Here is a 14,120-nt window from a genome sequence, read left to right on the forward strand (position 1 = left end):
TTAATGACTCTCAAATGCAACAGAATCTTTGCTTCTTAACTCATGTTTTATGGGCATATGTTCTAAGAAAGACCAAGTCTTCCTTTTAAAGTCTCAAAGTACCTTATCTTTAATTTCTAGGTGTAGATTACTTAAAGAATGACTTCTATCCCTCACCTAGTGTCTACTAAAACATCAAGCATTTGTGACAGGGCTCACTTACAACTTGAAGTAGAGAGAGGTAACCAAGTCCAACATTATCAAAGTTCACCTTCAAGTTCTTCCATCGTACATTTTGACTAATATTCATCAGCGTGTAACAGTCGGAACGATTCTGAACGAGGTTTGTTGGAAAGCGTGACCCATCTGTGGTATTAACACACTCATAGAACTTCCCAGCAAACAAATTTACTCCCATGATGCTAAATATTAGCCAGAATATAAGACATACTAGTAGTACATTCATGATGGAAGGAATTGCACCTATGAGGGCATTCACGACCACCTAGTAGTCAAAAGAAAGAAAAGGATGATTAGGAGTAGGAAAGATGTTAAATGGTCAACATTAAGGAAACACAATGCAGAATTAAATCAGAAAAGCCACCCATACATGTTTAAGACACCAAATCACCAACCAACATGTATTAATTGAATGTCTATGCTCAGTAGTATGCCAAGCATGAGAGAATGAGACAGAAGCCCTGTGAACAAGTTTACTAAAATACATGATAAACACACATTGAAACTGTAGCCACAATGCAAAACAAAGTAACTAAAATTATACCACAGCTTAAATAAATGAAAAAATAAAAATAATAAACCAAAAACCTGATATATGTAAGGTGAAGTCGAAAATCTGCATACTCTAGGGGGAAAAAAAAGAAATTTCTAAGTATGAATGATAACAAATAAAATGTACGTTTAAATGTACACTTAAAGGTTCACGGTCCTGGAATGATCAGTGTTAAAATTCTCCCATATACAGAAATGATTGGTATATATAGGCTGGAGTTGAAGTTAGGAGTTTTTTATTATATGAACCCTTTCTATTTAGTTGGTTCTGCTAATTGTGTGATATGTGAATTCAATTAAGACCTTGGGACCTCTGTTTCTTCATCAGCTAAATAAGAGCCACCTTTTCAAATTTATTATTCTAAGTCTAAATATACTTTATATATAAGTCCTTGGCTAAATATAGATAATGCTTGCCTCAGTTAAAATATAAATGAAGTAGCTTATCTTTAATAGTTCCTTTATTTCTGCTTGTTGGCATTTCCATTGTTACTAACGACCAGTCCCTCTTGCCGCTCCAGTTCTCTTGTGTGCAGACTATCACAGCATTTATCACTCTCCAGATTTTCCTAATTCCTTCACCTTTCAAAACCTACCTGTTTTTTCATACTTCAGCTCTAGTCTGAATTTGAGTCCAAATGTTTTAAAGTCTAATTTGTTAAATAAGAGCATTGTGTTCCCTCTCTTTTCCAAATGGTGAAACACTGAGCATCTCTGGCTACTTCTGAGATTGTCGAGAGCAGGAGTTGGCAAATAGTTTCTTAAATATTTTTTAGGCGTGCAGGGTTATATGGTTTCTGTTGCAATTATCCAATTCTTTTCGATTCTTTTTTTTTTTTTAAGATTTTATTTGTTTATTTGACAGAAAGAGAGATCACAAGCAGGCAAAGAGGCAGGCAGAGAGAGAGAGAGAGAGAGGAGGAAGCAGGCTCCCCGCTGAGCAGAGAGCCTGATGCAGGGCCCGATCCCAGGACCCTGAGATCATTACCTGAGCCGAAGGCAGAGGCTTAACCCACTGAGCCACCCAGGCGCCCCTTCAATTCTTATACCCCCCCTCTTTTTTAAGATTATTTATTTATTTGTCAGAGAGAGAGAGAGAGAGACAGAACACACAAGCAGGCAGAGTGGCAGGCAGAGGTGGAGAGAGAAGCAGGCTCCCTGCTGAGGAAGGACCCCCCCATGCCGGACTCGATCCCAGGACACTGGGATCATGACCTGAGCCAAAGGCAGCGGCTCAACCAACTGAGCCACCCAGCCATCCCTCACTTCTTATTCTTATATAAATTATAAACAAATGGATGTGGCTGATAAGTAGTAAAACTTCGTTTAGAAAACAGACAACAGGCCTGCGGGCTTTAGTTTGTTGACTTCTGGCCTAGAACAATAGTTATTACCCTGGGGTCTGTGGTCCTGTTGAGGTTCCACATGAGCATGAAATTATAATGAAAAACATTACAGGTCTATTTTTTAATGAAGAGATGATTCATATTTTTATGAGATTCTGATAGCGTACATGACACTAAAAGGGTTAGGAAGAACAGGAGTAGAGAATGAAGTTCAAAGTGGCCAACTCTTGTTCAAGCCTGTGCTTTCATCCTACTTCCTACTGCCCTCCCCACTGAGCTTCTCACCGAGGCACACTGATCTTCTAGTCATTGCTCAAATATGCCTTGCACACTCAATCCCGTGCTTCTCCCCCCAGGTAGCGTCTCTGCCTGCAATGTCTACACGCCTGGGATTTGGGCCCACTCTTTCAGTCATGGCTCCAACGTCAACTCCTTGTGAGGCCTACCTAGACTTCCCCAGGCAGCCATTCCAGACTCCACGTTTCTGTAGTGCTGCGTGCTTCCTACTTCAGAGCTGATGTCCTAGAATAACTACTGTTCCCCCGACTGTCTCTCCACGATTTTTTGTCCCTATTCCATGTTGGGGGACTGGGTCTCTTCACCCAGTACTCTTCTTAAAGCATAATAACTGACACATTGGTGTCTGAAATGTTTGCTGAAAGAATGTGAGCAACGGTGGGTCTCTGAGGGGGATTGGTCCATATTGGTCGGATAAGAAGTCATTTGAGAAAGTCAATAAGCTTAAGGGCCTCAAGACTCAAAGGAAACTAAGTACAAAATGCCTCAGATTTTACTTATTCTTCAGAATCATCCTGCAGTGTGAAGGAACATATCTTTTTGCGTAGTTAATAAATACTAAAGAGACACAGCTGGTCCTCCAAATACATTAAACCATTTTCCTGCATCCAGGTCAGCTCTATTATAGATAAAGAACAAAGAGCACAGAGGATAAAATAATGGGCTGACTTAATTGCTGAGGGAAGTAGTTTTGTAGGGGAAAGTATAGTCTTCATTCACGAAAATGCAGTATACTGATACTGAGTCCAGAAATCGGTTGTAAGTTCTAGACAGATTGTAACATTCTACCAGTGTTCAAAAAATGAAGTTAATGCCAATGGATTCCAATACCACCTTTCTGCATAATAACATAAATTATAATTTTTCAATTCTTATATGACAAAAAGGGTTAATTTATGATTTTTTTTTTTGTATAATCATGATCTCTCATAGCCGTTGTACACTGGATGCCTTAAGCTGTAGACAGTCACAGTTTAGCAGAGATAACACGGAAGATCTGCTAGACTAAAAGATACCCGATAGTTTCAGATTACCTAAGGTTTCAGATTACCAAGCCCCATCCCAGAGTTTATGAGTCAGTGTGTCTGGGGCAGGACCTGGGCATTTGGATTTCTAGTAAGTTCTCAGATGATGCTGATGGGTGGTCTGAGGATGGCACTTAGAGAAGCAGTGAGATACACTAATCTGCATGTAAGTTATTCAGGGACTACCCACAAAGAGGAAGTCAGAAAAACAAGTAAAAAACATTGTAACAAGGATTTTTTATGTCTGAACATAGAGGGAGGTTGCCCACTTAAGCCCTACGGTGAAGAGACAAAGCAAATTTAAACTAAGTCTTATTGGCCGGGTAGGTATCTCTCTGCTCTGATGATGAGTCAGGGCTACAACAGGGCTGGGAGAAGCATTCCCAGCCCAGAGAACAACAGGAGCATGAGAAAGCAAGTGTGAAGCTGGTAAAAAGGAAACTCGAGGAGAGCAGCAATAAAGGAGGATATGGACTAATCAGAGAGAACAAGGTTACTGTCCTCCATGTATTTTATGAAGTTGCTGGATTAATGCAGCTCTTAAAGCTAAGTTGCTACTAGTCATTATTTGTCTCACCTTGTTTGTCTCTACAAAATGACCTCTTTTCAGGCACCATGCAGCCTAGTACAAATTATGTAAATTCTCCAAGCTTTAGTTTTGTCAAGTGTGATTTTGGGGGTAATTCTATTTTCGGTTAAACATTTATTTTAAGGATGAAATTTAAGGTGGTGGCTGATGCCACTTCACGTCCCTGTTTGTTGGTATGATCCCTACCTATGGTAGCTCTTTAAAAAAATTTTTTTTAAGATTTTATTTATTTATTTGGCAGAGACAGAGAGTACAAGCAGGGGGAACAGCAGGCAGAGGAAGAAGCAGACTCCCTGCTAAGCAGGGAGCTCGCTGTGGGGACTCAATCCTAGGACCCTGGGATCATGACCTGAGCTGAAGGCAGACACTTAACTGACAGAGCCACTCAGGTGCCCTATAAAATATGAGCATCAGATACAGGCAAGTCCTTGATAACTCGTATATGGGAGATGTTATCAGAATGAGTGTCCCCTTCAGATTCCTAGCACAGAGCAGATTTTCATTTAAAAAAGGATTAGTCACTTATTTGGATTATTGCCTAACAATATTATGTGAAGGAGGCTTTACTGTATTTGATTTACTCTTTGTTAAACTATATGCACTGAATACTATGTATATGCATATGCACACACACACATATATAAGCAGTCCATCTATAGGTAGATATATGTACATATAAATATAAACAGTCCATAATTTCTACATACTTTTTTTTTATATTTTATACTCAATTTAGAAAATAAGGATATTAGAAAGTTTAGCATTTTCTTACCCTCATTCCTTCAAATCTAGATAAAGCTCTTAGAGGTCTTAAAGCTCTAAGTGTCCTAAGGGATTTGATGGGGCCAAGGTCTGAGTAGCCAAGAGTGCTTGCAACTAAAGTAACCAAAGAAACCTACAAAAAAAGAAAATTTTCATTAATTATTTCAATGTAATAGTAAAGCACAAAGAGGAGAAGTCAATTTCAAAGATCACTAAGAGCAGATCAACAAGAATAATATTTTATATATCGAGCTGTCTAGTCATTGCCTAAAAATAGATAAGATGAATGAATGCTTTTCTAAGGAAATAGCTTTAAAGGAAGGCTAATGAAAATAAAAAGAAATAGAAAGAAAGTAGGTTATTTCTTATATCTGAATAAAAATCATATAAGCTTTTCACAATTTCTGTCATCAATGATTATGTACTTGCTTATTAATTCTGAACTTATGCTGGATATATTTAATCAGATATGCTCTTCATTTAATTTGAGCAACTTATGTTACCCATCCATGCTGTACATTTAATTAGAGCAACTATAAAAATTTCAATTATAATAAAACCTAGGGCATAACAAAGTGTGTGATTCTGAAGTTAAGTCATAAGAGTGTGGCTCTGACTCAATCAGATCTAAGTCCTAGTATAAACCTTATTCAAAAGCATTTTGAAGACTCATGATTTTGAGGTGGAGCTAATTCCCCATAAGATTGTTCTGCCTTGCAGTTTCTCAGAACTGGCACCAAAGATTTACCTAGTAATAGTGGGAGAAATCTCAATTGTATTGAAGAGAGCACAAGAGTATGTGATCTCATTGGCTTTACAATAAACCAAGGCATACAGAACTTCATCATGTTAGACCTGCCACAATGACCATAACCAGTACCCAACAGAAATTTGTGTTCTTATAAACTATCTTTGAAGAAAGAACATGGACAGAAATAAAATCAATACACATTCTGGTAAGAGTGTAATGAGCTCCTCAATGACCTTACATCTTGATCTGTAAACACATTCAGTCTCTGAGTAGGTTCCATTTAAAATATTCATTTGTTTTTACACTGTGTGGCAGGAAGCAATGTCTAAAAACAATGGCTGGTATATAGCTCTTCATTATGAATTAAGTACTGACTAAAAGATCAAAATTTTCCAGGGAGGACTAGGAATACTTGAGAATCAACCTCCTTATATTTAACTATCAACAGAGTAGAAAAATTTGTTGCTCACAAGTTCACTGTTCCTGCTATCAGAGATAAGGAAACTGATTATGAATCAAGATGTGTTGTTTTGTTCTTTCTCATCCAGTTGCTTCCAAATGTCTTCATATAACATTGTATGTTATATGACTTATTTTTAAGTCTTTATGTTATATATCCAACAGAACTAATCCTCCCTCATATCATTCTGAAATTCACCCAAGTCGTTCAGGTCCATTATTTTCCAGTTAAGTACACTCAAGAAAATATGCTCTTTAATTAGAATAGCAAGTATTCCTTTTAATCAGGAAAAAAAAAAGTTTTGAAATGTCTATTATAATGGGAATAACCCCTACAGAAATGGCAGACCTAATTTCCAAACCACTGTTAGGTGTCATGATATTGAATATAATAGATACATATTATTGAGAAAACTAGAGATTACTCTATAAATGAGAAGATATATACACATCTATTTATCTATGCATACATATGTATATACACAGTATATGCCAATACTGATGACTAAGGCTCAGGCAAACAAATTTCAGTTCAAGAAGCCTATGGAAATCCAACAAGTCCATCCTGTGAATATCAAATCCGATCAGTGGTTCTGAAACCTCAGTATGCATCAGAATCATCTGGAAGGCATATAACTACAGTGTTCTGGGTCCCAACACCTGAGATTCTAGTTGAGTAGATCTTGGGTACGTCCTGAGAAATGCATTACTAATAAGTTCCCACCAATTTGTTGGTTCAGGGATCATACTTTCAGAACAACGCTAGATAACTGGTTCAATTCTTGGGAAATAAAATCTCAGGTCCTCCTCCAAATCTGCATCACTAAATTTACATCTCTACCAGCAAGAATGTTGTGTCCAGCTTTGCTCTCCATGCTGCATTATAAAAATATTACATATAGAATATATATGATATATAATATATAATATGCATTTGTGTTTGCATGTACATTTACTTACTTTTTCTCAAAATATTAAATAACAGTTCAAACTGAAGCTATATATCTGAGTTCTGTATATTCCATACTCTGAAATATTAAGGTTCACCAGTTCAGATTTTCAAATACAAGACAAAATAATTTCTTCTATGAAATGGACTTATCTCTTTCTTAACCTAAAATAAATTCAATTGTATGTATAAACTTTACTTTCGCAGACTGAGTGATGAAAATAATTATGTTTGTGATAATATTATTAAAGGTTTTTTAATATCTTAAATATTTTATACCTTTTAAAAGACCCAATTGTATTAAATTGTTAAGAGAAAAGAAAAGAAATAACCTACATTCCTTCTATCATTTCTTCTTATTTTGGTTAGCCTTTCTTTAAATCGATTATGTTACAAAAGCATCTATCTTACCATTTATTTTTCTAGCCAGTAACTAGGTAACATATATATAAAAGTAAATTAAAGAACAATCAATATGGAATCAGTAATATAAGGTCTCAAAAATTACAGATCTCACAGAGAAAGCCTAAGAGAACTTAAGAGGTGTAATGTATAGCTACACTAAAAAAAATTGTTTTTGTATATCACTGATAGAGAAAACAAAAGTGTTATTGCTTGTAATATTTTATATATTGAGCTGTTTAAAAAGAGTTCACTGAGCTTTCTTTTTCTTTTTTCATTTTTTTTCTTTATGTTGTTATGTCACCATACAGTATATCATTAGTTTTTGGATAACAGCTGAGAAATTGAACTTAGTTTTGGTTTAATTTTGTAGTCAGACTTGGCTATTTATAGTCATGCTTACTTGTAATTTTGATTTCTATGAATGATGCCATATTTATCTTTTCTGTAAAGTTTGATGATGCAAACTCTTGGTTAAACAAGTGTTAGAGCACTTGTTAGCACTATAAACATTTGCATGTTGTCCTCTAATTCCACATCAGATGGAAGACAAATCTCTAAGAATTGTAATACAATTCCCTAGCCACAAAGACTAGATTTTATAAAATCTAGAATTAGTAGAAGAAGGAAAAAAAATAAATCATCCTAAGAAAAATTAGATGGGGAAGTTGAGGTCATGAATTAATTTAAGATAGCAATTTAAAATAATATAAAATATAATAATATAATTATTATATGTTATATATTATTAAATTATACCATTAAGATATAAAATAAAGTTGAATACACTAAATAAGAATAAATTGAAAAACTGGGTGTTGTACCATTTCTATTTGAGATGCCTTAATCTCACAGTTGTTTTAGGATTCCTTTCCTATTTCAATAAGATTCCTAAAAAATATTTTGCTCTGTTAAAAATAAGACATAAGCTAAAGCATTCTTATATACTTTCCATCACCCAAATATTGAATGGTTCTCTGAATTTATTACTTGAAATTGCCAATGCCTATTTTTCTGCTTCCCTGCCACTCTAGAAATAAAGGGTAAGTTGGATGTTTCAGGTGGGGACAAGAGTTCCGACTCATTTTGGTTTTCCCTCTCCTGTGACAGAGATTAATATTTTGAAATTCCATGGCCCCCAACTCCTTAACGCAGAGTTGTTAAGCTTTAGCACAATCATTTTACATAACTCTCAGCTAACATATCAGACAACTTGACATATCCTTTATCCTCTTTTATTTTCTAATTTTATATTGTAAAAAAAAAAAAATTAATGTTTTATTTTTTTAAATTGTGCCTCTGCCCATTTCCAGTTCCACTGTCACCACCTAGTTTTTCATTTTGTTCTTCTTCCCAGTAAAATGATATTCAAATCATATATATATATATATATATATATATATATATACACATGTATATAAAATCACGTTTTCTCTGATTGCAGAAAACTTATGCACAAGTAAGTTATAAAGTTTAGAACGGTACAAGAAAGAATTCATATTCACTGCAGAATTTCTCTTTTAATACTCTTTATAGAAATAGTTCTACTGGCTATATTAATATTTCAAAAATACCCATAAAGCTATAGTCTGAAAGTACAAAAAGCTAACCAAGATTAAAATATGATAACAAACAACATTAGTGAAGGTTCTCAGAATACTTATTTGTAAGATAAATCCAACCTACATCAACAATTAAGAAATCCAGCCAACACCAGGCATTGGTGAAATACGTTTTATAACCATAAGCTACCCATTTTAGAAGCATTTCCAGAATGAAGACGTAAGTGAATATCTTGTCAGCATACTCCAGGATAATCTTAATGGTCTTTTTCTTTTCAATATATATATCTTCAAAAGCCTGTGAAGATAATATTCAAATTTCAATTCACACCCAACTTAAAGCTTATGATTCATAACAAAAGCAGGAAATAAAATTCTGATGGAGAATTCTATGCTGGAGGATAAATACTATAATGTGCTAGCTGACTTTCTTCTGGTTTACAGCTACTAGGTAACACTTACTTCTGGACTTCTTACTAGTATGTACCACTGGTCACCACAGGTTAAAGGGTGCAAAGAATAGAATTATCTATAGTCCTCTAAAAGAACCATGATCTCGGATAATTGCAGTAATTCCTACTTCATCTGACTCCTGTTTATCTCTCTCCAAATTGGATGAATCCTGATAAGGTAGGACATGATTCCCAGATCAGCCAGTCACATATACCTTTCTCACCCTGTACTCTCCTTCACACCCACTAGTAGGATTTGGAAACCTCCTTCAGTTCTTATATGCTTATGTGTTCCCAGTGCCTAGAGCTGTGTCAAAAACACAGCAGGAGGTAAGGGAGTTTGCTGAATGAATGAGCAGTAAGTCTTGATGCTGAGTACTCTTGATGCCTGGGTACACCTTGTTCTGACTAGTCCCAGGGCTGGAAACAAGACTCAGCCTGCAGGGCTTCTGGCTAACTTCCAGGACCACTTCCATGGATATGGGAGCAAGAGGCAAGGACATCATTATGTGAGCTCTATCCAATGTGGGGTGTAGGTTTTACTGTTACTCATTTCAGCTACCACTCATTTGTTTCTACACAGTGTGTCCTCTCCTTTTTGAGGATCCAGAAATCAGTGAAAAGATATGGTTGGTTTTGATTTTAGAGCTCAGTTAAGTTATGGGTCTGTCATATAATAGCTTTTGGACATGAAACAACTTTTACACTCTCCACCCAACTTCCTCATTGGCAAAATAAGCAAAATGATCATTATTTCACAGGATTGTTTAAAGATTAAGTGAAAAAACTATACAAAGATCTTGAAACATAATAAATATGTACTAACTTGGTTGTTACTTTTTGTTTGTTTTATAGGCAAGTATTTTAAAAATCTAGCTTAGTTAGCAAACTATGAGTAAAACAGCCGTTTCTTAAAATACCTTTCCCTTTTCCTCATCATATGATTCATTTGAATTTCAGTTTTCTTTAAAGATTTTATTCATTTATCTATTTGAGAGAAAGAGAGAGCACCAGAGAGCGCACAGGTACCTGAGCAGGGGGAGGACCCGAGGGAGAGGGAGAGAGAGATTCTCAAGCTGACTCCAGGCCAAGTATGGAGCCAAACATGGGGCTTGAGCTCACGACCCTGATATCATGACCTGAGCCAAAAATCAAGAGTCCCACACTGAATCGACTGAGACACACAGGCCCTCCAGAATTTTAGTTTTGAGAGTGCCTTTTGCCAAAAAATGTTATCTTCCTTTTTAGACATTTTGAATAAGGGATTACTCTGAACTTTTCATTAATTTTTTTTTCTCTCCTTTCTAAAAGTCTCAGTCACATGTGTGACTCAGCATGGAATAAACTTCTAGTAGCGATTAGGAATACAAGATAGTGTAGACGTTGTTGAGATTCCTACTTGCATTTCACTGGACAAGAGGAGTACCATTTTCCTTACTCATCTCTGTTTTAGCAGAGGCCATCCCTGCAGCCTCTGAGCATCCTTGCATGTCCTTGTTCAGTACACCAAGAAGGCAAGGCCCTGGCTTGCTCTTTACTCAGTGCTGCTTTTGCAACAGGCAATTGTGGGGGATGACACAGTGTCTATGTCTGGGACAAAAAAGCAAGGCTGCTTACTGCTTTCTTTAAAAGGATAGGGTTTCCTAGGGCACTTGGGTGGCCAACTCTTAATTTTGGCTCAGGTTATGATCTCAGGGTTGTGAGATGGAGCCCCACATTGGGCTCCAAGCTGGGCATGGAGCCTGCTTAAGATTCCTTCTCTCCCTCCCCGCCCCTCCCTTCCTTTAAAAAAAAAAAAAAGACTCCCTAATTTAGTGCTCTTCAGCTGTGATGCTACTCCATTGTGTGTGTGCCATTAATTTATCCCCATACCAGGCCCTCATGAGACTTGGGGACAAGACGAACCAACACATGTTGACGTTCATATGGGTTTCAATGTCATGAGTAATAAAATCCTTCGTCTCTGACTTGGAGGTCTCATATACTCTAGCAGCATCCATGAAATAGCAAAAGGTTAACTTCTCATAAAAATCCAACCCCAGATCCATCAAGACTATCTGTGACCCAATTTACAAAGTTCTTGAGTACTCTGTTTCTAGTATAATGGAATTTCCAGTGGTATCACTAGCTGAAACTGGGCTTATAATGGTTCATCTCTCTTCGTGTCTGCAGGAAAGAAAAACGAGAAAAGGCTCAGGGAGTTTGTAACTCTCCCAGGTCCCTTTCAACTCTCATAGAAAGTGCATGGTATATGTACAAGAGTGAGAAATGTGTCCACTGTCACCCTAAAGTTAGTTAGTTTTGTAAGATGCTTCATAAGCTGGCACTGCCTATCTTTGTCACAGTACCTGTGGCCACCACTCTCCTCCCTGTATTCGCTCTTCCTCTAATGTCACTTTCTAAAACTTGGAAACTTTTAATTTCCTGAATGCCTTATGATGTTTTATGCTTCCTTGTCCCCACACACTTGTTCTTCAGCCCACCCCATCTGGCTGGAAAATCCTAGTCATCTTTCTAGATCTTGCAAAACGTCAACTATTTTTCTGAAATTCCAAGCGGACAATTGTTCATCTCTTGCTAAAGAGTTTTTATCAAGCATATTCTTCACTTAGAAACACATCCCAGCTCTGTAATCACCTGTGCCTTTCTCCCCAGTGGTCTCTGAACTCCTTGAGAAAAGCACCCGGATCTTATCCACCTTTGCATTCAGGGAAGCATGTACTACATGCCTGGCATGTAGTAGTGCTTACCAAATATTTACTGAACTAAACTAAAATTTTGTCCTAGCCCTAATCATAGGAATTCATTTTGAGGTAAAACAACTTTCATATTTTATCCTCCAACTCGCTTATTAAAAATATTGACTCGAGTGATTGTTTTGGGTGTCCTATAACTTACCAGGGCTCCACTGCTGAGCAGGATCATGAGAACAATAAAGCTTTCAAACCAACTGTGTTCAACTATTCTGTAGCACGTTTTCCTGACGTTCCACCAGATTTTTCCTTTTCCTGACTCTATGTCAACTTGGCAGCATGGGAACCTCCGCACACAACCTGACAAGAGAGACAGGCATGTAAAATATTGATATTAAGAATAAATAGAATGCTTATGCAAAGCTTTCCCCGTGATGGCCCTCAACTGAATAATTTCTAACACATGGCAGTTTTGAGTAGATTCAACTTGAATAGATTCAACTAAAAATAACTTGTCAGTTATTTCTAACTTAAAATGTATTCTGTATTTCCTTGATTTCTCATCATTCTCTTCCTAAGTGTTTAAACTACTTATTTTTTTTTCATTATTGCCGTCCTAATACTGTGCTGTTACATGATGAACAAGGAATGAATGAATATTAAACTAAAATCTGAGGTCAAAATGCTTTTCAAGATGTTCTTTGCTGATAAATTAATTTTCCTTGATGTGGAGCTCATCTACAATTTTCAGATACTTCCACTCTATAAAGAAAAGGCTCTTCACAAAGCTTCAGTCCTAGATAATATTAAGAAAATTGGTATAAGTTTCTAAAATTATGTTCAGAAGAAATTGATTTTAATTAGAAGATGCAGGGAAAACTGTTTCACGTACTTTATGTTAAAAACAACTCTGCCTTTGGAACTCTAGGCGTAGAACATGCTGCTATGATAAGCCGAGGAACATTTTATTTCCAATGTTTTAGGTTTATTCATTCATTTCTCCATTAAACATTTATTGAATATCTTTTATATACTTAGTTGTGTATACAGTTTCCTCTCCTCAGGGGATTTATTTTTGGTTTTGGTTAGGCAGATAGGGATAGAAATAAATGCAGGTAACTGGATAAGCCAACTAAAATCATAAATATAAAGGGGCTATTTTGGTAGCATGAAAAAGTCTACCTCAGCTGGCTCGTTTGCTGAGGAGAGACTGGAAGAGTCTTTGTGGAAGAGACAGAGCCTGAATTGAGTCAAAGTATTAGCCAAAAAGAGTGTAAGTGGAACTGTAGGCCAAGAAGGAGCAAAATGTATTGTACATAGGAATTATGAGCAGTTCAGAATTGTGATGAAAGCAAAGTGTACACAGTAGACATGGGTGAGAAATGAGGTTAGGGAAATTGGTCAGATTATGTAAAGCATTTTCCCCCACATGAAGGAGTTTGGTCTATATCCTATAGACGTTGAGGAGTAAGTGAAGGGTTGTTAGCAGAGAATGATACAAGCAGATACAACTTAAATTGATGTCTCCAACAGCTGAATGGAGGATAAGTTGGAAGAGAAAAAAAAAAAAAAAGAGAGAGAGAGAGAAAAAAAAAAAAAAAAAGAACGTGAAGTTATGGGAAGATTCTGAACCAGAAAACCATTTGGGATTCTGGTCCAGTAGTCTTAACAAGAGGGATGACCTCTTGGCAACATGACCTCATGGCAACTCTAGTTAGGAACTACAACAATAATAGATTGAAGACATGTCTGGCAGGTAAAATCAGCAGGATTTAGTGACTTGTTGGAGATGCGATATAAGAGAAAAGGAGGATCCCAGAACAGCTGGATAAATGTCAAGAATGACATGAACAGGTGCGGGAGCTACTTGGCAGGAAAGGAGTTTGGGATGCTGGTTGGGACTTCCAAATACAAATATCCTGTAGCTATTTGGAGGTCTGAATCTGACGCTCGGGAGGAAAGACGTGCTAGAAAATGAGAGTTTTTGAGGTCACACACACAAAAAACTTATTTTAGGACCAACCAAGAAAAGGCTCATAGACAAGGGCCAAGTCTGGAGCAT

At 36.6% G+C, this 14,120-nt stretch overlaps 1 protein-coding gene across 3 annotated transcripts in view; it reads right to left on the reverse strand.

Moving 5' to 3' along the window:
- Positions 1-14,120, reverse strand: part of LOC111154326 (sodium voltage-gated channel alpha subunit 9) — a 100,762-nt gene that overhangs the window by 14,578 nt on the left and 72,064 nt on the right. For all 3 annotated transcript variants that reach the window (XM_022515775.1, XM_022515067.1, XM_022514231.1), the window contains exons 18-21: positions 12,264-12,418; positions 9,038-9,211; positions 4,801-4,923; positions 203-484 (exon numbers count right to left, since the gene is read on the reverse strand). In XM_022515775.1, coding sequence (XP_022371483.1) covers positions 203-484; positions 4,801-4,923; positions 9,038-9,211; positions 12,264-12,418 — 734 coding nt within the window. The remainder of the gene's footprint in view (positions 1-202; positions 485-4,800; positions 4,924-9,037; positions 9,212-12,263; positions 12,419-14,120) is intronic.

This window comes from Enhydra lutris, unplaced genomic scaffold (assembly GCF_002288905.1).
Source record: "Enhydra lutris kenyoni isolate GAN:26980312 unplaced genomic scaffold, ASM228890v2 scaffoldscaffold1, whole genome shotgun sequence".
NCBI classification, from domain to species: Eukaryota; Metazoa; Chordata; class Mammalia; order Carnivora; family Mustelidae; genus Enhydra; species Enhydra lutris.